Here is a 25,385-nt window from a genome sequence, read left to right on the forward strand (position 1 = left end):
GGAAAAACTTTTTCACCCAGAGAGTGGTGGATATATGGAATGCTCTGCCCCAGAAGGCTGTGGAGGCCAAGTCTCTGGATGCTTTCAAAAAAGAGATGGATAGAGCTCTTAAAGATAGCGGAATCAAAGGTTATGGGGATAAGGCAGGAACTGGATACTGATTGTGGATGATCAGCCATGATCACAGTGAATGGCGGTGCTGGCTCGAAGGGCCGAATGGCCTACTCCTGCACCTGTTGTCTATAAAGGATGTGCTCACATTGGAGAGGGTTCAAAGGAGGTGCACAAAAATGATTCTGGGATTGAGAGGCTTGTCAAATGAAGATCGTTTGATGACTGTGAGCCTGTACTCACTGGAATTCAGGTGAATGACAGGTGACCCAATGGAAGCCTACTGAATGTTGAAAGGCCTTGATCGAGTGGATGTGGAGAGGATGTTTCCTGTGGTGGAATTGTGTAAGAGCAAAGGACACAACCTCAGAATAGAGGACATCTTTTGAAAGTGGAGATGAGGAGGAATTTCTTTAGCCAGCAAGTGGTGAATCAGTAGAATTCATTGCCTGTGGAGGCCCAGTCTTTTTGGCAATGTGGTAGTGTAGTGATTCGCAAAACACTTCACAGTACAGGCGACCCAGGTTCTCTTCCTGCCGTCGCCTGTAAGGGGATTGTACAAACTCCCTGTGACCTCGGGGGAACTAATTTCCTCCCACATTCTGAAGACATACTGTGATTAGGCTGGGATTAAATCGGGGGATTGCTGGGCAGCGTGGCTCAAAGGGCCAGAAGGGCCTGTTCTGGGGATTGGATAGTCAGGAGATTGTGTTGCTTCCCGGGTGTGAGTGTTCAGGATGTCTCAGAGCAGAATATTCTTGAAGGGGAGGTCGTGGTACATGTTGGTATCAATGACATAGGCAGGAGAGGGGTAGAGGTCCTGCACAGTAAGTTTAGGGAGTTAGGAAGGACGCTGAACAGCAGGACTTCCAAGGTGGTAATCTCAGGATTACTCCCAGTGCCACGAGCCAGGGAAAGTCAGAACAGGAAGATATCGCAGATGGATGAGTGGCTGAGGAGATGGTGCAGGGGGCAGGGTTTCAATTTCTTGGATCAGTGGACCCTTTTCTGGGGAAGGGGTGACCTGTACAAGTGAGATGGGTTGCACCTGAACTGGAGGGGAACCAATATCCTGGGAGGGAGGTTTGCTAATGCTTTTGAGGAGGGTTTAAATTAGATTTGCAGGGGGTGGAAACCAAAGTGAAGAGGCAGAGGATGGAGAGGTTGGAGCACAAGTAGTGACAGCTTGTAGGGAGTTTATGAGGAAGGATAGGCAGATGATAGAGCAAAGATGCACTCAGACAGATGGTTTGAGATGAGTCTATTTTAATGCAAGGAGTATCATAAACAAGACGGATCAGGAGCATGGATCAATACATGGAACTATGACACTGTGGCCATTACAGAGACTTGGATGTCTCAGGGGCAGGAATGGCTGCTGAGTGTGCCGGGCTTTAGAGGTTTCAAAAAAGGACAGAGAGGGAGGCAAAAAAAGGTGGGAGAGTGGCAGTGCTAATCAGGAATAGTGTCACGGCTGCAGAAAAGGAGGCAGTCATGGAGGGATTGTCTACTGAGTCATTGTGGGTAGAAGTCAGAAAAGGAAGGGGGCAATAACTCTCCTGGGTGTTTTTTTATAGACCCCCTCTCAATAGTAACAGGGACAATGAGGAGAAGATAGGGAGACAGATTCTAGAAAGATGCAATAATAACAGGGTTATCGTGATGGGAGATTTTTATTTCCCCAATATTGATTGGCATCTCCCTAGAGTGAGGGGTTTACATGGGGTGGAGTTTGTTAGGTGTGTTCGGGAAGGTTTCCTGACACAATTTGTAGATAAGCCAACAAGAGGAGAGGCTGTACTATTGGGAAAGGAACCTGGTCAGGTGTCAGGTCACCTGTGGCAGGAGAGCATTTTAGAGGTAGTGATCACAACTTTATCTCCTTCACCATAGTGCAGGAGAGGGATAGGAACAGACAATTTGGGAAAACATTTAGTTGGGGTAGGGGCAAATATGATTCTATTAGGCAGAAACCTGGGAACATAACTTGGGGCAATCCTGCAGTACTTTAAGTTCTTAATGTCCAGCAGGGTCTTGTGACCGTAACAAATAAGTAAAAAAAAAAGACAATAACACTTTTAGCTGACCCTGTAGAAGCCACTGTGTCCAGCTGCATCATCATCTTATTGGAAATGATTAATGATTGTGTCCAATTCCACCACCTCCGCTGGCACTGTGTTCCAAATAGCAACCACTCTCTGTGCAGACATTCTGCGCCCCCCACTCAGCTTTTATACTTAATGCCCCCACTATCAGGAAAAGGGTCTGATCATTGACCCTATCATAATCTTATCCCTTCTGTCACATTGCCCTCAGCCTCCTTTACTTGTAGGGAAACAAACCCAGCTGATCCGATCTCTCCCCATGACTGCAATCCTCCATTGCCGTCACATCCTTTCTGTCTACAGTAAGGCTGTATACAACTTCCCACTGCAGTCTAGCAAGTGTTCTCTAAAGTTACAACATAAAATCTCAACTCTTACATTCTATGAAGACACAAGAGATGGCCGATCGTGAAACACTGACCAGCCCTCTGCCGTCACAGATGCTGTCTGACCAGCTGAGTTCCTGTCTGTCAGGGTGTTGGAGGCAGGTTCAATACGAGCTTCATTAATAAAGTGGTTCGATAGGTTCTCCTGCAGCTCAAGCCCTTCACCCCGAATGGGGCACAGGCCACGGACAGCGGTCCATCCTGGGCCAGTCCCCCATGTGTAGCTCATTTCCTCTCCTAGAGACGAGGTATTTGGAGCTTCTGTAGCTCTGGGTTTTATGGGATTGGGTTGCTGACACCGTGCCCAATCCTCACCCTTTCCCAGCCAGACTTGGGAACGTCCATGACGGATAAAAATTGTCAGGGCCGTGGAGGAAGTGCCAGGGATTGGAGCCAGTCTGTCACATTGGTAGACAGCCAGTCTGAGATGATCAGCTGAACAGTCTCTCTGAGCTCTAGCTGTTTGACAGAAGAGAGTGCCAGAAATCGATACGCAGAAGCTGAAGGTGCACGAACAGAATAAATCACAGGCTGGGGCAGAATGGTCCAAATAGTGAACAGATTCATCATTCTGTATCGTCAGGTTACCTTCACTGTACCAAATGCATTCATTTCATTCAAATATTCAGGAAAATAGCCCACACTCTAATAACAATAGCCAACTAATTTTGATCTAGGAAGGATAATATTCTCTAGCAATTTTGGCTGTGTCACATTAATGAAATCATTTGAATTTCACAAGATGACAATGCCTTCATTGTTATTCTGTAATGACTCAATATGATCTTCACACTACAATCAGCAAATCTTCAGTCTTGCACCATTTACCAAAACCAACGTTTCCTGTGAAATGTCACTCCTGCCTGAGAGCAGGATTACTCTGTACTGATCTCAGTTCCTTTCAGTTATACACTTTAGCCGAGCAATCTCTTCTGTTCCTCTCCCCCTTCCCTCTTTTTCTATTCCACAAACTGGCCTTTTCCCTCTTCTCTTCACCTGTCTATCACCTCTCCCTGGCACCCAGTCTCCTTCCCTTTCTCCCATGGTCCACTCTCCTCTCCTATCAGATTCCTTCTTCTCCAGCCCTTTGCCTTTTCCATCTATCACCTCCCAGCTGTTTGTTTCATCCCCCCTCCCCCACCTACCTGCTTCACCTATCTCCTCCCCATCCCCTCCCCTTCATAATCTGGCATCTTTTCCCTTCCTTTCCAGTCCCGATGAAGGGTCTCGGCCCGAAACATCGATTGTTTCAGCTATCTCCTTGTCCTCCGTTATTATTTCTCCTGCCTCATTTTCTAATGGTCCTATATCCACTCTCATTTCTCTTTTATTTTTAACATACTTGAAAATACGTTTACTATCCACGTTGATATTATTTGCTAGCTTGCTTTGATATTTCATCTTTTCCCTTTGAATGATTTTTTAAATTGCTCTCTGCAGGTTTTTTAATTACTCTCTGTCCCCCATTGCTACCTCACCAGCATCATTTTCCAGTGGTCCAGTACCAACTCTCACCTCCCTTTTACTCTTTAAACAACTGAAAAAAGACTTTTAGTATCTTGTTTTATATTATTGCTAGCTTGCCCTCGTATTTCATCTTTTCCCTTCTTATAGCTTTTTTAGTTGCCTTTTGTTGGATTTTAATAACTTCCCAATCATCCAACTTCCCACTCAGTTTTCCTACCTCATATGCCCTTTCCTTGGCTTTTATGCAGTCCTTAACTTCCCTTGCCAGCCATGGTTGCCTTCTCCTGCCATTTGAGAACTACTTCCTCTGTGTAACATATCTATCCTGTGCCTTGTAAACTAATCTCAGAAACTTCAGCCATCTCTGTTCTGCCATCATCCCTACCAGTATCCTCCTCCAATCCACCTGGGCAAGCTCCTCTCTCATGCCTCTGTAATTCCCTTTATTCCATTGTGATACTGATACATGTGAGTTATGCTTCTCCCTCTTAAATTGCAGTATGAATTCAATTGTATTATGATCACTGCCTCTTAAGGCTTCCTTTGTGTTAAGCTGACTAATAAGATCTGGGTTATTACACAACACCCAATCTAAGATAGCCTTTCCCCGAGTAGGCTCAAGCACAAGCTGCTCTAAAAAGCCACCTCGTAAGCATTCAACAAATTCCCTCTCTTGTGATTTTCCCAATCCCCTTGCCTATTGAATTGTGACACTACCCTTATTACATGCCTTTTCCAGTTCCCTTTGCCATCTCAAACCCACATCATGGTTACTATTTGGAGGCCTATATTTTTTCAATTGACTTTATTTCTTACATCCTTCACATACATGAGGAGTAAAAACCTTTACGTTACGTCTCTGTCTAAATGTGCAATGTATAATTTATAGGAATTTGTAGTAAATAGTATGTACAACAGGACAGTCAATATAACATAGAAATACAATTGTATCAGCATGAATTAATCAGTCTGACGGCCCGGTGGAAGAAGCTGTCCCGGAGCCTGTTGGTCCTGGCTTTTATGCTGCGGTACCATTTCCCGGATGGTAGTAGCTGGAACAGTTTGTGGTCGGGGTGATTTGGGTCCCCAATGATCCTTGGGGCCCTTTTTACACACCGGTCTTTGTAAATATCCTGAATAGTGGGAAGTTCACATCTACAGATGCGCTGGGCTGTCCACACCACTCTCTGCAGAGCCCTGCGATTGAGGGAAGTACAGTTCCCATACCAGGCAGTAATGCAGCCGGTCAGGATGCTCTCAATTGTGCTCCTGTAGAAAATCTTAGGATGTGAGGGCCCATACCAAACTTCAACTGCCTGAGGTGAAAGAGGAGCTGTTGTGCCTTTTTCACCACCCAGCCGGTATGTACAGAACACGTGAGATCCTCAGTGTATACTGAGGAACTTAAAGCTGTTTACCCTTTCAACCCCAGATCTACTGATGTCTATAGGGGTTAGCCTGTCTCCATTCCTCCTGTAGTCCACAACCAGCTCCTTTGTTTTTGCGACATTGAGGGAGAGGTTGTTTTCTTGATACCACTGTGTCAGGGTGATGACTTCTTCTCTGTAGGTTGCCTTGTTATTATTTGAGACAAAGCCAATCAATGTAGTATTGTCAGCAAATTTAATTAGCAGATTGGAGCTGTAGGTGGCAACATATAATGATTTTTTATCAATAATAATTTCTATAATGATTTTTGCCCTTGCAGTTTCTTAACTCCACTCACAAAGATTCGACATTCTCTTCCTAAAGATGTAATTCCATCTCTTACCATCAGAGCCACAGCACCACCCATGCCCTCCTGCCTGTCCTTCCGATACAAAGGATATCCTCTGATGTTCAGCTCCCGACTATGACCTTCTATCTGCCACAACTCAGTGATGCCAACAACGTCATACCGACCAATCTCTAATTGCAGCACTAGTTCGTCCACCTTATTCCGATTGCTACGCACATTTAAATACAGCACCTTCAGCCCTGCATTTTTTTGCCATTATGAATTTTGCTTCTGTGGTACAATCTAACTCTTTGCTCTGTCAGCATTTGTACCCAATCACTGGCTTGTCCTTCATTCATATTACATATAACATCATCTACTAGTAACCTGCTGGCTCATCCTCAGCTCTGTCATCCTGGCTCCCATCCACCTGGCATAGCAGTTCAAACTACTCCCAACATGAACAGGTTTAAACTAATGGCATCCTGAAAGACTATGTGGAAGGGAAGTGTTAGATTGATCTTAGAGTTGGTTAAAAAGTCAGCACAACCTTGTACTACACTGTACTGTGCTGTGCTCTGAGTTACATCTTGCACATCCTGCAAGTGTGGAGGCTAGGTCATTGTAGGTAGCTCAGAGACACTAGATACATGCTTGAAGGATCGACAGTTTGATTGAGTTGAATCAGATAAGGTCATATTGAGTGGCAGGGCAGGCTGGAGGAGCTAAGTGGTCTACTCTGGTTCCTGTTACTGTGTTCAAGTAAGTGATAGATTCATGATCTCCAAGATAAAATGACAGACTTGCAGCTTATTCATGAGGAAAGAGTTGCACTCAAATTCTATGCATCCAGAATTATTCAATGCTCAATTCTTTGTTCTGTACCCAGTTCCAATCTATTGTTGCTCTCCCAGCAATTTTTGCTGATTATCTTTTCTGAGGTCGTACAACTCCTGACGGATTCCTGTACCCCGGTGCTGACTTACCTCCCAGAGCTTGTTTCATAACGAAGTCCATGATTTCTTCTGGTGATCGTTTGCCTCTTCAATTCCAGTTCTTACATGAATGTTACGCAGAAATGGTTACTCAAGGCTGACAACCTGAAAGAGCACAATTAAACTATTAACATCAGCGAGAGGCAATTATTTTTGAAATACATTTGAGCTTCCACAGGCTAATATCTACAGGAACTTTAGCTGGAATATTGTGTTCTGGTCTGGTTGCCTCAGTATAGAAAGGATGTGGAAACTTTAAAGAGGTTGCAGAGGGCATTTACCAAGATTAGTGGGAAGTTAAAGGAATGGGAAGCTTTTAAAAACCTACAGAAGGATACAAAAAGTCATTAAGATGGAAAGATTTAATATGAGGATAAGCTAGCCAATAATATTAAAGACGATACAAAATGTTTCTTCAGATACATGAAGTGTAAAACAGAGGCGAGAGTGGATATTGGACCACTGGAAAACGATGCTGAACGAGTAATAGGGGACTAGGAAATGGTGGATGAACTGAATAAGTATTTTGCTTCAGTCTTCATGGTGGAAGACGCTAGCAATACGGTGGAAGACCCAGAGCGTTAGGAGGCAGAAGGGTGTGAAGTTACCATAATTATGGAGGAGTTTCTTGGGAATCTGAAAAGTCTGAAGGTGGATAAGTCACCTGGACCAGATGGCATACACCCCAGACTTCTGAAAGAGATGGCTGAAGAGATTGTGGAGGTATTAGTAAAGAGCTTCCAAGAATCACTAGATTCTGTATTGGTTCTGGAAGATTGGAAAATTGCAAATGTCACTCCACTCTTCAAGAAGGGAAAGAGGCAGAAGAAAGGAAAGTATAGGCCAGTTAGTCTGGAGTCGATTATTAAGGATGAGGTCTCAGGGTACGTGGAGGCACATGATAAAATAGTCCATAGTCGGCATAGTTTCTTCAAGGAAAAATCTTGCCTGACAAATCTGTGGAAATCTTTGAAGAAATAACAAGTAGGAGAATCAGCTGATGTTGTATACTTGGATTTTCAGAAGGCTATTGACAGATGCCATATATGAGGCTGCCTAACATGTTCTGAGCCCATGGTATGACAGGAAAGATTCTGGTTTGGATAAAGCAGTGGCTGTTTGGTAGGAGGCAGAGTGGGAATAAAGGGAGACTTTTCTGGTTGGTTTCTGGTGACTAGTGGTGTTCCACGGGGGTTTGCATTGGGACCGATTATTTTTATGCCACTTGTCAATGATTTGGATGATAGAATTAATGGCTTTGTTGCAATATTTGCAGATGACATGAAGACAGGTGGAGGGGTAGGTAGTTTTGTGGAAATAGAGATGGACAGACAGATTAGGAGAATGGGTAAAGAAGTGGTAGATGGAATACAGTGTCAGGAAGAGTATGGTCATGCATATTGGTGGAAGAAATAAGAGGGTAGAGTGTTTTCTAAATGAATTCAAAAATCTGAGGCGCAGAAGTACTGGGCAGGGTTTCCTAAAGGTTAATTTACAGGCTGAGTCTGTGGTGAGGAAGACAAATGTGATGTTAGCATTCATTTCAAGAGGACTAGAATATAAAAGCAAGGATGTAATGTTGAGACTTTATAAAGCACTAGTGAGGCCTCACTTGGAGTATTGTGAGCATTATCTTAGAAAGGATGTGCTGAAACTGGAGAGGGTTCAAAGGAGGTTCATGAAAATGATTCCAGGTTTGAACAGCTTGTCATATGAAGAGTGTTTGATGGCTTTAGGACTGTATTCACTGGAATTCAGAAGAATGAGGGGTGACCTCATTGAAACCTATCAAATGGTGAAAGGCCTCAGAATAGAGGAGCATCCTTTTAGAATGGAGATGAGGAGGAATTTCTTTAGCCAGAGAGTGGTGAATCTGTGGAATTCATTGTCACAGGCAGCTGTGGGGGCCAAGTATTTACGTATATTTAAGGCAGAGCTTGATAGATTCTTGATTGGTGAGGGCATGAAGAGATGTGAGGAAAAGGCAGGAGATTGAGGCCAAGAGGAAAATTGGATCATTTCATGATGGAATAGACTCGATGGGCCAAATGGCCTCATTCAGCTCCTATGTCTTAGGGTCTTATAGACATGATAATGTGGGCAGAAGGGACGGTACTATTTGCATTGTTTTACATTCTATCTTATATTACAATTGCCAACATAACTCTATCTAATTAGTTGAAATGAAGAATATCTGCGTGAAACTAATCCAGGAAGCATTTAGAATCAACCCAAAACTGACTGTAGGTACTGAGCCTTGGGTGTGACGGAACAGAGAACAGTGTCAAACACGAACTCTGCCTCCTGCATCCTGTGCTCCTGACGTGACTTGTTGTACGTTGGTGATTTTGTGTGCTGACTGGGCGACTGATTCACAGAACACCTCTGCAGTGGCCATCCAGTTACCCGCCATTTCATCTCCCCTTCTCATTCCCACAGCAACCAGTCTATCCTGGACTCCTCCACCACCAGTGTGGGGCCCAATGCAAACGGAAGGAACACCTCGTACTCCGCCTGAGTGGTCTATAGCCCAATGTGAGATTCACCGTCCTTGTCCCCAACCCTCACTTCTCTCTCTTCTTCAGTCTGTTGACCCTCTTATTCTCGCCCCCCTCCCATAACCAGCCTTAGACTCCCCACCATCTACTTTCATACATCTACACATCACCCACACACTGGACCTGCCTCCCCCTTTCCCCCACGGCTCCCATTATCACCTCCTGCTCGGATGTCAGCGCTGGGAGCTCCTGTGACTCCAACCTCTGTCTCTGCTGCTTGGCTGCTTCTCCGATCACCCACTCGTCGTCTCCTCAGTGCTCTAGCCCTCTCCCTCCTCTACTTGGCTCCATTTGCCATTCACCCTTCACCCCTCCTCAGTCCTCCAGTCAGCTAGATTCACCGTTGTTTCAGGTCATTTCCAGTAGACACGTGTAAAGGAGAACAGGATAATTGTAACTCCAGATTCGATGCAGCACAAAAAACCCACAATCAACGTAGGTACATAAGGTAGCTCGTATACATCGATTCTCTGTGGACATAACGAGATGGTAGGCATGGGAGGAACTAAGGGGGTCAAGGAGCATCTCTGGGGGTGGGGGAGAAGGGTGAGATGAGATCTGCAGCCTAACATCAGCTTACCCGACATCAAGAACATGTACACAGAAAGGTGCTGGAAAAGGGTCAGTAACATCATGAAGGATCCCACCCACCCTGCTCATGGAGTGTTTGACCCACTCCCATCAGGAACATCCACACCAGGACCACCAGACTCAAAAACAGTTACTTTCCCCAAGCAGTGGGGCTGATCAACACCTCCACCCACTAACCCACCCCTCCACACCCCCGACCACCACTACTTCACTAACACGAGAAAGTCTGCTGACGCTGGAAATCCAGAGCAACTCACACAAAACGCTGGAGGAACTCAGCAGGCCAGGCGGTATCTATGGAGATGAATAAACAGTCGATATTTCGGGCCGAGACCGACTGAAGAATGGTCTCGACACAAATCATCGGCTGCTCATTCGTTCTGTCAGTAGTACTTTAACATTTCCTGTCAGAGTCACCTTATATACAGACACTTCGGTGTCTAGTGTCACTTTATGGACATACAATCAATCTGTGTATATGAGCTATCTGATGTATTTATATTTATTGTCTGGGCCAGATGCTTTATGTGGGATCATCTTTCTGAAGGCTGCTCGCACGTCAGTCTCAGAGACTGAAATCATTGGGTCATCAGGGGCTGTGTGAGTTTGCGATGGTTCCTCCAGGTTATGACAGTCAACCTGAGCATAAAAGGCATTGGACTCATCTGGAAGCAAAGCTTGCTTGCTGTTGCCTATGTCACCTGATCTAACCGACAGCATTCAAGCCCTGTAACAACCGTCGCGTCTCCTTCATTGATTCAAGTTTAGTCCGCAATTACCACTTCACCTGTGAGATGGTTTTTCAGAGGTCATACCTGGACCATTTGTCACTTTTAGTCAATAGACTTGAATCATTCTGGCCCTCAGCAGACTGTGGATCTCATGGTTCATCTGGGGCCTCTGGTTTGGGAAGATTCTGAATGTTTCAATAGGAGCAGAATTAGGCCATTCAGTCTATCAAGTCTGCTCCACCGTTTCATCATCGTTGATTTATTATTCCTCTCAACCCCATTCTCCTGCCTTCTCCCTGTAACTTTTGATGCCCTGATTAATCAAGAACCTATCAACCTTCGCTTTAAATATCCATAAGACCATAAGACATAGGAACAGACTTAGCCCACCTGGCCCATCGAGTCGGCTCTGCATTCAATCATGGCTGATCCTTTTTTTCCCTCCTCCTCAGCCCCACTCCCGGCCTTCTCCCTGAAACCTTTGATACCATGTTCAATCAAGGACCCATCAATCTCTGCCTTAAGTACACCCAACGACCTGGCCTCCACAGCTGCTCATGGCTACAAATTCCACAAATTCACCACCCTCTGGCTAAAGAAATTTCTCCACATCTCTGTTTTAAAAAGGGTACCCCTCTATCCTGAGGCTGTGCCCTCCTGTCCTAGACTCTCCTACCATGGGAAACATCCTTTCCACATCTACTCTGTCTAGGCCTTTCAACATTCAAAAGGTTTCAATGAGATCCTCCCTCATCCTTCTGAATTCCAGCGAGTACCGACCCAGAGCCATCAAATGTTCCTCATATGATAACCCTTTCATTCCTGAAATCATCCTTGTGAACCTCCTCTGGACCCTCTTCCTGATGTCTTGGCTGTCAGTGGCAATGAATTCCACAGATTCACCACCTCTGGCCAAGAGCCAAAACCCTGTGCTGATCAACTGGCTGGAGGGCTCACTGAGATCTCTAACCCCCTGATTTGGCAGTCAGAGATACCCACCTGTTTCAAACAGGCTTCGTTTATACCGGTGCCTCAGAAAAACATGGTACCTTGCCTCAATGACTATCATCCAGTAGCACCTACATCCACAGTGATGAAGAGTTTTGTGCAATTGGATCCTCGATTTCCTCACGTGCAGACTCCAGTCAGTTTGGATTGGCAACAACATCTCCTCCACAATCTCCATCAGCACGGGAGTACAACAAGGCTGTGCACAGCCCCCTGCCCGACTCACTTTACACTTACGACTGTGCAGCTAAGCACAGCTCCAATGACAAAGTGCTTGAGGCCAAAGTGCAGATTTGATGAGAGAGACTTTAGTGAAGATCCCATGAAGTGACAAGATGAGTCAAGGTAATATTTATCGTTGCCCTTCCTTTTAACCCAGTGTAGGGTTCTCAGTAATATCAAATGTTAACTACTAATTATAAAATGGCTCCTCTGAAGTGTAATAATGAAATGGCTTCTTGGCAATGTTAACTATGAAGTAATATTCTCTGTAGCTGAAATGTTATAGCTAACGGAGGAACTACCCAATGGAAGCTATGTTATTCTGTCTGTATGTGTGGGAACCTGGGTCAGTGCGCGGGCTTTTCGGGAGGAGAACCGAAGAGGAAGGACGTGCTGGACGCGCTCTGGTCGACCACCGTGGTCGGTCCCAGGCGGCGGGTTGAGGGGGTTGAGGGGGTCGGAGGGGATCGAATGGTGGAAAGAAGACCCCGTTCATTGAGCTCCAACTGTTGTGCACGAAGTGGCTGAACTTTGATAAGTTTGGCGCCTTTTACTTGCCTTTTATATTGTATCTCTATTAATTACATAGTTCCAGTAAGATCTATAAAGTGTAATCTGTAAATCGTACATCGTGTGCTGTCTGATATTTGATGTGTGAGTTTGTACCAGGTGGCATTACACAGTAACTACGCAAACGTGAGACATGGTTTGGCAAGCGGACGGGGTTTCCCCTAGACAGACACCAGCCGATAGCCCTGAACCTTACACCTGTACTAACAGCAGGGGTAGAGATGACAGTGAGAGTGGCCTGCACCTCCTGAGATCTGGGAAATCAGGGTGAGTTCTGAGTCTCCGATGACTCCGAGGACTAGAAAATAAGAGCTAGGATGTAAGGCTGAGGCTTTATATGGCTTGGGTCAGACCACACTTGAAGTACTGTGAGCAGTTTTGGACCCCTTGTCTAAGAAAAGATGTACTGGCATTGGAGAGGGACTAGAGGCGGTTCACAAGGATTGTTCCAGGAATGAAAAGGTTAGCGTATGAGAAGTATTTGATAGCTCTGGGCCTATACACACTGGAGTTTAGAAGAATGAAGGGGATCTCATTGAAACCTATCAAATATTGAAAGGCCTTGATACAGTGGACATGAAGAGGATGTTTCTGATCGGGGTGAGTCTCGGATAGAGGACACAGTCTCAGAATAGAAGGATGTCCTTTTAAACCAGAGGTGAGGAGGAATTTCTTTAGCCAGCGGGTGATGAATCTGTGGAATTCATCGCCCACAGACAGCTGTGGAAGCCAGGTCATTGAGTATATTTAAAGCAGAAGTTGATAGGTTCCTGATTAGTCAGGCCATGAAGGGTTAAGGGGAGAAGGCAGGAGAATGGGGTTGAGAGGGATAATAATTCAGCCATGATGGAACAGTGGAGATGTTGTTACCAATTGAACCGACTGGGGTCTGCAAGTGAGGAAATCGAGAATCCAGTTGCACGAGGAGGTATTGAGGCCCAGGTCCTGGAGCTTATTGATGAGTTTTAAGGGGGTGATAGTATCTGACTCTTCTGTACAGTGGGACAGGGCAAAGTCTGGTGAGCGGTAGTGACAGTGGTCTCCATAGTCAGTGATAAAGATAGGCGGTCTGTGGTTGTGATACTCCAACAATATCTGGCCAGTGCTAGACTTTTACAAATGAGATAAAAGAATTCAGGGCCAGCAAATTCCTGTCAGAGTGAAGGGGAAGGCTGTCACATTGGTAGACCTTGGGATATTAAGAGACGGGTTAGGAAAAAAGATGGAGGTATATGTTATGTATACACAGTAGAGGTCATGAACTCCTTGAAAAGTAAGAGAGATGAGGACTACACTTATGAAGGAAGTCAGGAGGGAATAAGGGGCCATCATATGTGATAAAGGAAAATCCTAAAAGATTCTACAAGAAAATTGGGGTGCTACTGTCCCGCGGTGTTTAGTGTGATACTATTACAGCTTGGGGTGTTGGAGTTTAGAGTTCACAGTTCAATTCTGGTGAAGCCTAGGTAGTTCTAAGGTAGGATGTGTTCGGCACAGCTTTGTGGGCCGAAGGGCCTGTATTGTGCTGTAGGTTTTCTGTGTTTCTGGTGCTGTCTGTAAAGAGTTTGTACGTTCCCCAGTGACTGTGTGGGTTTCCTCAGGGTGTTCCGGTTCCCTCTCCCAGTCCAAAGATGTACCGGTCAGTAGGTTATTGGTCATTGTAAACTGTCCTGTGATTAAGCTGGGGTTAAATCGGTGGTTCCTGGATGGTGTGGCTTGTTCGGTCGGGAGGGCCCAATGTATCTCTAAATAAGTAAGAAATTTAAAAATAAAACATTGGCAAGGGAATTGGAATCGGAATTGGAATCGGCTTATTATTGTCACATGTACCAAAATACAATGAAAGCTTGTCTTGCAGACTGTTCATGCAGATCAGATCATTACACAGTGCATTGAGACAGAACAAGGTAAAACAATAACGTTATAGAATAAAGTGTAACAGCTACAGGTAAACAATAAGGTGCAAGATCATATCGAAGTCAAGAGCCCATCTTACTGTACGAGACCATAAGACCATAAGACGTAGGAGCAGAAAAAAGCCATTTGGCCAACTAAGTCTGCTCTGCCACTTCACCCTGACTGAACCACCACCCCTCTCAACCCCATTCTTCTGCCTTCTCCCTGTAACCTTTGACACCCTGATTAATTAAAAACCTGTCAACCTCTGCTTTAAATATACCAAATGACTTGGCCTGCACAGCCATCTGTGACAATGAATTGCACAGATTCACCACCCTTTGGCTAAAGAAATTTTTCATCATCTCTGTTCTAACTGGATGTCTCCCAGTTCTGAAGCTGGTCCTAGACTCCCCCACTATACAAAACATCCTCTCTTCATCCACTCTCTCCAATCCTTTCAACATTTGATTGTTTTCAATGAGATCTCCCCTCATTCTTCTAAACTCCAACAAACCATCCGATATTATTACAACAGCGGGTTAGAAGCTGCCCTGAACCAGGTGGGCTGTGTTTTCAAGTTTTTGTATTTCTGCCTGATGGGAGAGGGGCAAAGAGAGACTGTCTCAGGAAGATCTTTGATTATACTTTACTGAGCATAGATATGGTGGGGAGGCTGGTTTCCATGGTGCGCTGAGCTGTGTTCACAACTCTCTGCAGTTTCTTGCAGAGCATTTGCCATTCCAAGCTGAGATCCATCCAGATAGGATGCTTTCCATGGTGCATCGATAAAATTAGTAAGGGTTGGCAGGAACATGACAAATTTCTTCAGTCTCCTGAGGAACCAGAGGTGTTGGTGAGCTTGCGTGGCCATGGAAGATACCAGCAGTGTGCCAGAGGTCTGTGAGCGTCAGGGAGCAGGAGTGAGTGCCATTGCTATTCCAAAGGAAAAAGTGTTAGATACATTCAAAGGTCTTAAGGTGGATAAGTCACCTGATCCAGATGGACAACATCCCAGAGTCCTGGGAGAGGTTGCTGAAGAGATTGCTCATGATCTTTTAAGAATCATTTGATTCTGATATGGTCCTGGAGGACTGGAAAATTCCATATGTCACTACACTCTTTAAGAAGGGAGGAAGGCAAAAGAAAGGAAATTATGAGCCAACACGAGGAAATCTGCAGACGCTGGAAATTCAAGCAACACACACAAAATGCGGGTGGAATGCAGCAGGCCAGGCAGCATCTATAGGAAGAAGTACAGTCGATGTTTCGGGCCGAGACCCTTCGTCAGGACTCAATTATGAGCTAGTGAGTCTAACCTCAGTGGCGGGAAAGTGTTGGAGTCTATTATTAAGGATGTGGTTCCGGGATACTTGGAGACTAATGATAAAATAAGTCAAAGTCAGCATGGTTTCTGCAAGGGGAAATCTTGCCTGACTAATCTGTTAGAGTTCTTCGAGGAAGTAACAAGCTGGGTGGACAAAGGAGAGGCAGTGGACGCCATTCACTTGGATTTTCAGAAGGCATTTGATAAGCTGCTAAATATGAGGCTGTTTAACAAGATAAAATCCAATGGCGTTACAGGAAAGATACTGGCATGGCAGGCAGGAGGCAGCGAGTGGGAATAAAGGGGGCCTTTTCTGGTTGACTGCCAGCGACTAATGGTGTTCCTCAGGGGTCAGTAATTCTGCTCCTGTGTCTTATAGTTGGGCTGGCACAGTCTATTGGTGAAGTTCAGTGCTGCGGACGTGAGGCTGTCAACCTGGACATCATTGATGTAGACAGCAGTGTGTGTACCCATCCACACTGAAATCAGTCAGTTTTATTCACACTGAAGGGAAAGGTTATTGTTAGGACACCATGTCACGAAGCTCACAATCTCCTTCCTGTACTCAGACTCATCATTAAATGAGATATGGCTCACCACGTGCTGTCATCTGCAAACTAACAGATGATGTTTGAGCAGAATCTGGCCTCACAGTCTTGAGTACAGGGAGAAGAGTAGGGACTGAGGGGGAGTACAGTAGGGACAAAGGGGGAGTAGAGTAGGGGGCCAAGGGGAGTAGAGTAGGGGCCAAGGGGGAGTAGAGCAGGGCCCGAGGGGGAGTGCAGTAGTGGCGAGGGGGAGTAGTGTAGGGTCGAGGGGGAGTAGAGTAGGGGACCGAGGGGAGTAGAGTAGGGGCCGAGGGGAGTAGACTAGGGACCGAGGGGGAGTAGAGTAGGGGCCGAGGGGAGTTGACTAGGGGGCCGAGGGGAGTAGAGTAGGGGCTGAGGGGAGTAGACTAGGGACTGAGGTGAGTAGAGTAGGGACCGAGGGGGAGTAGAGTAGGGGGCCGAGGCGGAGTAGAGTAGGGGACCGAGGGGAGTAGAGTAGGGGCCGAGGGGGAGTAGAGCAGTGGCGAGGGGGAGTAGACTAGGGGGCCGAGGGGAGTAGAATAGGGGACCGACGGGAGTAGAGTAGGGGGCCGAGGGGAGTAGAGTAGGAACCGAGGGGGAGCAGAATAGGAACCGAGGGGGAGTAGAGTAGGGACCAAGAGGAGTATATTAGGGGCCAAGGGGGAGTAGAGTAGCTGCCAAGGGGAGTAGAGTAGGGACCGAGGGGAGTAGAGTAGGGACCGAGGGGAGTAGAGTAGGGACGAGGGGGAGTAGAGTAGGGACCGAGGGGAGTAGACTAGGGGGCTGAGGGGAGTAGAGTAGGGACCGAGGGGGAGTAGAGTAGGGACCGAGGGGGAGTAGAGTAGGGGGCCGAGGGGAGTAGAGTAGGGACTGAGGGGAGTAGACTAGGGGGCCGAGGGGAGTAAGTAGGGGACCAAAGGGGAGTAGAGTAGGGACCGAGGGGGAGCAGAGTAGGGACGAGGGGGAGCAGAGTAGGGGCCGAGGGGGAGCAGAGTAGGGGCCCGAGGGGAGTAGACTAGGGGGCCGAGGGGAGTAGACTAGGGGGCCGAGTGGAGTAGAGTAGGGGCCAAGGGGGAGTAGAGTAGGGGCAGAGGGGAGTAGAGTAGGGACCGAGGGGAGTAGAGTAGGGGCCGAGGGGAGTAGAGTAGGGACCGAGGGGAGTAGAGTAGGGCCCGAGGGGAGTAGAGTAGGGACCGAGGGGGAGTAGGGACCGAGGGGAGTAGAGTAGGGCCCGAGGGGGAGTACAGTAGTGGCGAGGGGGAGTAGAGTAGGGTCCGAGAGGGAGTAGAGTAGCGGCCGAGGGGAGTAGAGTAGGGACCGAAGGGTGTAGAGTAGGGACCGAGGCGGAGTAGAGTAGGGACCGAGAGGAGTATATTAGGGGCCAAGGGGGAGTAGAGTAGCGGCCGAGGGGAGTAGAGTAGGGGCCGAGGGGAGTAGACTAGGGGGCTGAGGGGAGTAGAGTAGGGACCGAGGGGGAGTAGAGTAGGGGCCGAGGGGAGTAGAGTAGGGACCGAGGGGGAGTAGAGTAGGGGCCGAGGGGGAGTAGAGTAGGGGGCCGAGGGGAGTAGAGTAGGAACTGAGGGGAGTAGAGTAGGGGACCGACGGGAGTAGAGTAGGGGGCCGAGGGGGAGCAGAATAGGAACCGAGGGGGAGTAGAGTAGGGACCAAGAGGAGTATATTAGGGGCCAAGGGGGAGGAGAGTAGCTGCCAAGGGGAGTAGAGTAGGGACCGAGGGGAGTAGAGTAGGGACTGAGGGGAGTAGAGTAGGGGCCGAGGTGAGTAGAGTAGGGACGAGGGGGAGTAGAGTAGGGACTGAGGCGAGTAGACTAGGGGGCCGAGGGGAGTAAGTAGGGGACCAAGGGGGAGTAGAGTAGGGACCGAGGGGGAGTAGAGTAGGGACCGAGGGGAGAAGAGTAGGGACGAGGGGGAGCAGAGTAGGGGCCGAGGGGGAGCAGAGTAGGGGCCCGAGGGGAGTAGAATAGGGGGCCGAGGGGAGTAGACTAGGGGGCCGAGTGGAGTAGAGTAGGGGCCAAGGGGGAGTAGAGTAGGGGCCGAAGGGAGTAGAGTAGGGACTGAGGGGAGTAGACTAGGGGGCCGAGGGGAGTAAGTAGGGGACCGAGGGGAGTAGAGTAGGGACTGAGGGGAGTAGACTAGGGGGCCGAGAGGAGTAAGTAGGGGACCGAGGGGGAGTAGAGTAGGGGCCGAGGGGAGTAGAGTAGGAACCGAGGGGAGTAGAGTAGGGGCCGAGGGGAGTAGAGTAGGGACCGAGGGGAGTAGAGTAGCGGCTGAGGGGAGTAGAGTAGGGACCAAAGGGAGTACAGTAGGGGCCGAGGGGAGTAGAGTAGCGGCCGAGGGGAGTAGAGTAGGGACCGAGGCGGAGTAGAGTAGGGACCGAGAGGAGTATATTAGGGGCCAAGGGGGAGTAGAGTAGCGGCCGAGGGGAGTAGAGTAGGGGCCGAGGGGAGTAGACTAGGGGGCTGAGGGGAGCAGAGTAGGGACCGAGGGGAGTAGACTAGGGGGCTGAGGGGAGTAGAGTAGGGACCGAGGGGGAGTAGAGTAGGGGCCGAGGGGAGTAGAGTAGGGACCGAGGGGGAGTAGAGTAGGGGCCGAGGGGGAGTAGAGTAGGGGGCCGAGGGGAGTAGAGTAGGGGACCGACGGGAGTAGAGTAGGGGGCCGAGGGGGAGTAGAGTAGGGACCGAGGCGGAGTAGAGTAGGGACCGAGAGGAGTATATTAGGGGCCAAGGGGGAGGAGAGTAGCTGCCAAGGGGAGTAGAGTAGGGACCGAGGGGAGTAGAGTAGGGACTGAGGGGAGTAGAGTAGGGGCCGAGGTGAGTAGAGTAGGGACGAGGGGGAGTAGAGTAGGGACTGAGGCGAGTAGACTAGGGGGCCGAGGGGAGTAAGTAGGGGACCAAGGGGGAGTAGAGTAGGGACCGAGGGGGAGTAGAGTAGGGACCGAGGGGAGTAGAGTAGGGACGAGGGGGAGCAGAGTAGGGGCCGAGGGGGAGCAGAGTAGGGGCCCGAGGGGAGTAGAATAGGGGGCCGAGGGGAGTAGACTAGGGGGCCGAGGGGAGTAGACTAGGGGGCCGAGTGGAGTAGAGTAGGGGCCAAGGGGGAGTAGAGTAGGGGCCGAAGGGAGTAGAGTAGGGACTGAGGGGAGTAGACTAGGGGGCCGAGGGGAGTAAGTAGGGGACCGAGGGGAGTAGAGTAGGGACTGAGGGGAGTAGACTAGGGGGCCGAGAGGAGTAAGTAGGGGACCGAGGGGGAGTAGAGTAGGGGCTGAGGGGAGTAGAGTAGGAACCGAGGGGAGTAGAGTAGGGGCCGAGGGGAGTAGAGTAGGGACCGAGGGGAGTAGAGTAGCGGCCGAGGGGAGTAGAGTAGGGACCGAAGGGAGTACAGTAGGGGCCGAGGGGAGTAGAGTAGCGGCCGAGGGGAGTAGAGTAGGGACCGAGGCGGAGTAGAGTAGGGACCGAGAGGAGTATATTAGGGGCCAAGGGGGAGTAGAGTAGCGGCCGAGGGGAGTAGAGTAGGGGCCGAGGGGAGTAGACTAGGGGGCTGAGGGGAGTAGAGTAGGGACCGAGGGGAGTAGACTAGGGGGCTGAGAGGAGTAGAGTAGGGACCGAGGGGGAGTAGAGTAGGGACCGAGGGGAGTAGAGTAGGGGCCAAGGGGAGTACAGTAGGAACCGAGGGGGAGTAGAGTAGGGACCAAGAGGAGTATATTAGGGGCCAAGGGGGAGGAGAGTAGGGGCCGAAGGGAGTAGAGTAGGGACTGAGGGGAGTAGACTAGGGGGCCGAGGGGAGTAAGTAGGGGACCGAGGGGGAGTAGAGTAGGGGCCGAGGGGAGTAGAGTAGGAACCGAGGGGAGTAGAGTAGGGGCCGAGGGGAGTAGAGTAGCGGCCGAGGGGAGTAAAGTAGGGACCGAAGGGTGTACAGTAGGGGCCGAGGGGAGTAGAGTAGGGACCGAAGGGCGTACAGTAGGGGCCGAGGGGAGTAGAGTAGCGGCCAAGGGGAGTAGAGTAGGGACCGAAGGGCGTAGAGTAGGGACCGAGGCGGAGTAGAGTAGGGACCGAGAGGAGTATATTAGGGGCCAAGGGGGAGTAGAGTAGCAGCCGAGGGGAGTAGACTAGGGGGCTGAGGGGAGTAGAGTAGGGGCCGAGGGGAGTAGAGTAGGGACCGAGGGGGAGTAGAGTAGGGGCCGAGGGGGAGTAGAGTAGGGGGCCGAGGGGAGTAGAGTAGGGACTGAGGGGAGTAGACTAGGGGGCCGAGGGGAGTAAGTAGGGGACCGAGGGGGAGTAGAGTAGGGACCGAGGAGAGTAGAGTAGGGGCTGAGGTGAGTAGAGTAGGGACGAGGGGGAGTAGAGTAGGGGCCGAGGGGAGTAGACTAGGGGGCCGGGGGGAGTAGAGTAGGGGCCGAGGGGGAGTAGAGTAGGGGGCTGGGGGAAGTAGAGTAGGAACTGAGGGGAGTAGAGTAGGGGGCCGAGGGGAGTAGAGTAGGGGCTGAGGGAAGTAGAGTAGGAACCGAGGGAAGTAGAGTAGGAGCCGAGGGGGAGTAGAGTAGGAATCGAGGGGAGTTGAGTAGGGACCGAGGGGGAGTTGACTAGGGGGCCCAGGGGAGTAGAGTAGTGGCCGAGGGGAGTAGTGTAGGGACCGAGGGGGAGTAGACTAGGGGGCCAAGGGGAGTAGAGTAGGGACCAAGGGGGAGTAGAGTAGGGACTGAGGGGAGTAGACTAGGGGACCGAGGGGAGTAAGTAGGGGACCGAGGGGGAGTAGAGTAGGGACCGAGGAGAGTAGAGTAGGGGCCGAGGTGAGTAGAGTAGGGACGAGGGGGAGTAGAGTAGGGGCCGAGGGGAGTAGACTAGGGGGCCGGGGGGAGTAGAGTAGGGGCCGAGGGGGAGTAGAGTAGGGGGCTGAGGGGAGTAGAGTACGAACTGAGGGGAGTAGAGTAGGGGGCCGAGGGGAGTAGAGTCGGAGCCAAGGGGGAGTAGAGTAGGAATCGAGGGGAGTTGAGTAGGGACCGAGGGGGAGTTGACTAGGGGGCCCAGGGGAGTAGAGTAGTGGCCGAGGGGAGTAGGGTAGGGACCGAGGGGGAGTAGACTAGGGGGCCGAGGGGAGTAGAGTAGGGACCAAGGGGGAGTAGAGTAGGAACTGAGGGGAGTAGAGTAGGAACCGAGGGGAGTAGAGTAGGGGGCCGAGGGGAGTAGAGTAGGGGGCCGAGGGGAGTAGAGTAGGGGGCCGAGGGGAGTAGAGTAGGGACCAAGGGGGAGTAGAGTAGGAACTGAGGGGAGTAGAGTAGGAACCGAGGGGAGTAGAGTAGGGGGCCGAGGGGAGTTGAGTAGGGACCGAGGGGGAGTTGACTAGGGGGCCCAGGGGAGTAGAGTAGTGGCCGAGGGGAGTAGGGTAGGGACCGAGGGGGAGTAGAGTAGGAACTGAGGGGAGTAGAGTAGGGGGCCGAGGGGAGTAGAGTAGGAACCGAGGGGGAGTAGAGTAGGAACTGAGGGGAGTAGAGTAGGGGGCCGAGGGGAGTAGAGTAGGGACCGAGGGGGAGTAGAGTAGGAACTGAGGGGAGTAGAGTAGGGGACCGAGGGGGAGTAGAGTAGGAACCGAGGGGAGTAGACTAGGGGGCCGAGGGGAGTTGAGTAGGGACCGAGGGGGAGTTGACTAGGGGGCCCAGGGGAGTAGAGTAGTGGCCGAGGGGAGTAGGGTAGGGACCGAGGGGGAGTAGACTAGGTGGCCGAGGGGAGCAGAGTAGGGACCAAGGGGGAGTAGAGTAGGAACCGAGGGGAGTAGAGTAGGGACTGAGGGGAGTAGAGTAGGGGGCCGAGGGGAGTAGAGTAGGGGCCGAGGACACAATGTTATGGAGAACCAATGTTGAGAATAATCAGGCAGATTGTGGCTGATTACCCCTACCGAATGTGGTGTGTTGCTCAGCAAGTTGAGGATGCTGATGCAGAGGGTTTGTTGACTCCTGGGTGTCAGGGTTGTGATGATGTACGTGTGGAGCCCAGGGAAATGGACCTGGTTTTAAATGAATAGTTTGACTTGTACTTACTATGGAGAAGGACAGTAGCGGGTAGGGAGCTGAGGGGATGTGACACAGATATTCCGGAGCATACCAGCTCTACAAAGAATAAAGATGGAAAAGTCTCAACAACCTGATTAGTCTCTGCTTGGGTGTGGGGAAAGCAAGGGAAAGCATTTACGAAATCTAAGAGGCAAATGGACAGGTACCTCACTGAAGAGAGCACAAGGGATTTGGAATTAATACCGACCAGTGGGATGGGTACAGGTAAGAATGATGTCAGCACAGTGGAGATGGGCTGAAGGGCTGTTCCCAGGCTGTACTGCTCGATGACTACAGACCGCCTGGCCCAGTGAGTACTTTCATTACCCTGGGATTGTTGAGGGCCAGTCACCAGGCCTCAGCGCTGTCCTTTGCAGACCCTGGAGAAGGAGATGCTGGAGCTGTCTGTGTGCCACTGAATTCTGCGCTGGGCTGGGGCTGCCTCTTCCATCGGACTGCCCTCCCCTCTAGAGTTTGCCCGGTGGGAGAACATGCTGGACTGCATGCAAAGTCAGGAAGGCAGTGGAACGACAATACAGGGACAAGATCCAGACACAACTCCCCACCACCAACACACGCAGCTTATGGCAAGGTCTGCACACCATCACGGACTTCAAAGCTAGACACAGTGGTGCTGCCAACATCACTGCCTCTCTCCTAAATGAGCTGAATCTTTTTTACGCTCGGTTCGACATCGCCAACACTGAGCCCCCGAGGAGAGCTGTCGAAGCGACCTGCAACCTGGTCATCTCTGAGGCTGAAGTACACAGGTATTTCCAACGAGTGGACAGTCACAAGGCTGCGGGACCGGACGGCATCCCAGGGTGGGTACTCAAGATGTGCGCGGCACAACTGGCAGGTGTATTTACAGACATTTTTAATCTTCCCTCTCTCAGTGTAGAGTGCTCTCCTGCTTCAAAACATCCAGCATTATCCCTGTATCTAAAAGCATCAAGGTAACATGTCTGAACGACTGGCGTCCTGTCACACTCACCTCAATAATAAACAAATGCTTTGAGAGGCTGGTCAAGGACTACATCTGCAGCTTGTTACCACCCACACTGGACCCCCTACAATTTGCCTACCGACACAACCGATCGACAGATGACGCAATAGTCACTGCTCTACACACCGTCCTTACACATCTGGAGAAGAAGGATGCTTATGTGAGGATGCTGTTCTTGGACTACAGTTCAGCATTCAACACCATAATTCCCTCCAGGCTCGACAAGAAGCTCAGAGACCTCAGCCTTCACCCTGCCTTGTGTAGCTGGATCCTGGACCTCCTGTCAGATCACCAGCAGGTGGTAAGAGTGGGCTCCCTCACCTCTGCCCCTCTGACCCTCAACACAGGTGTCCCTCAGGGCTGTGTCCTAAGCCCCCTCCTTTACTCTCTGTATACCCATGACTATGTCACCACCCACAGCTCCAATCTGCTAATTAAATTTGCTGATGATACTACATTGATTGGCCAAATCTCAAATAATAACAAGGCAGCCTACAGAGAGGAATTCATCATCCTGACACAGTGGTGTCAAGAAAACAACCTCCCCCTCAATGTCCCAAAACCAAAGGAGCTGGTTGTGGACTACAGGAGGAATGGAGATGGGCTAACCTCTATTGACATCAATGGATTTGGGGTTGAGAGGGCGAACAACTTTAAGTTCCTCGGCATCCATATCACTGAGGATCTCATTTGTTCTGTACATACCGGTTGTGTGGTGTAAAAAGCACAACAATGCCTCTTTCACCTCAGACGGTTGAAGAAGTTTGGAATGAGTCCCAAAATCCTAAGAACTTTCTACAGGGGCACAATTGAGAGCATCCTGACTGGCTGCATCACTGCCTGTTATGGGAACTGTACTTCCCTCAATCGCAGGACTCTGCAGAGAGTGGTGTGGACAGCCCAGCTGATCTGTAGATGTGAACTTCCCATGATTCAGGACATTTACAGAGACAGGTGTGTAAAAAAGGGCCCGAAGGATCACTGGGGACCTGAGTCACCCCAACCACTGTTACATACACGCAACAGTTTAAAAGAACCAGCAGCAGTAGGATACACCTGGAGCCTGGTTTTGATGTTAAAAACCACTATTTATTAGTAACTACTTAATATAGTGACTTAAATCAGGTAAACCAAATGTTAGCAGATTTATGAATATGTATGTGGGTGAATACGCATTCAAGCTCGAGTGGCAAGATCTAAAGTCTGACGATGGTAATGTAACAAAGTTCAGTTCAATGCTCGGAGTTGGTGGGGGAGAGAGAGGTGTTTGTAATCCACGAAGGCAGAAGAACAAATAAACAAGTGCCATCGGTCTTCTGTCATCCGGCTCCAAATCCACTCTCGAGTTAACCAAACGTAGCTTATCACAAAGGGGACCGTCTTCGAGGGTAAGCTACCACCCAGGCAAGGGTAGACACACCGGTAGCCTCCACAGAGTCAGCCCTTCTACATACTGTGATAGCCACTGATCCATTCTCCTGATCGGACCTCAACCCACCCTTGTGGGCACTCGAAAGTTTCATTCAGTGACTCTCCTGTCACTGGCTTCCTATTCATTGACCGGTGGCCTTGACCGGTGTTCCACTCTGTGTGTCCCGAGTGAGTCATCTGACCTTGCTTAAATAAACACGCTGCGAAGCATCTGTAAGCATCAACTGTCCATCACATAACTCCACCTCTCTCTCACCATAGCAACCCAGAAGCAGGCAGCAGTACTGTAGTCAGTTTCTCACTCTCTCTTTTAAAGGCACAGTCCATGTCCATCACACTACAAACTGTTCCAGCTGCTACCATCCAGGAAGCAGTACCGCAGCATTAAACCCAGGACCAGCAGGCTCCAGGACAGCTTCTTCCACCAGGCCAACAGACTGATTAAATTACGCTGACACAATTGTATTTCTAAGTTATTGACGGTCCTGTTGTATATCTTACTGTACATACTATTTATTACAAATTAATATAATTTGCACATTGCACATTCAGATGAAGACATAACATAAAGATTTTTACCCCTCATGTATGGGAAGGATGTATGAAATAAATTCAATTCAAGGTCTGAGTGAGATGA

General features: G+C 49.5%; 1 protein-coding gene across 2 annotated transcripts in view; it reads right to left on the bottom strand.

Moving 5' to 3' along the window:
* LOC134343818 (complexin-1) overlaps positions 1-25,385 on the bottom strand; it is a 176,746-nt gene that overhangs the window by 47,919 nt on the left and 103,442 nt on the right. For both annotated transcript variants that reach the window (XM_063042572.1, XM_063042571.1), the window contains one exon: positions 6,773-6,886. In XM_063042572.1, the coding sequence (XP_062898642.1) occupies positions 6,773-6,803 (31 nt within the window). In that variant the 5' untranslated portion in view covers positions 6,804-6,886. The remainder of the gene's footprint in view (positions 1-6,772; positions 6,887-25,385) is intronic.

The sequence above is a fragment of the Mobula hypostoma genome, chromosome 3 (assembly GCF_963921235.1).
Source record: "Mobula hypostoma chromosome 3, sMobHyp1.1, whole genome shotgun sequence".
Lineage (NCBI taxonomy): Eukaryota > Metazoa > Chordata > Chondrichthyes > Myliobatiformes > Myliobatidae > Mobula > Mobula hypostoma.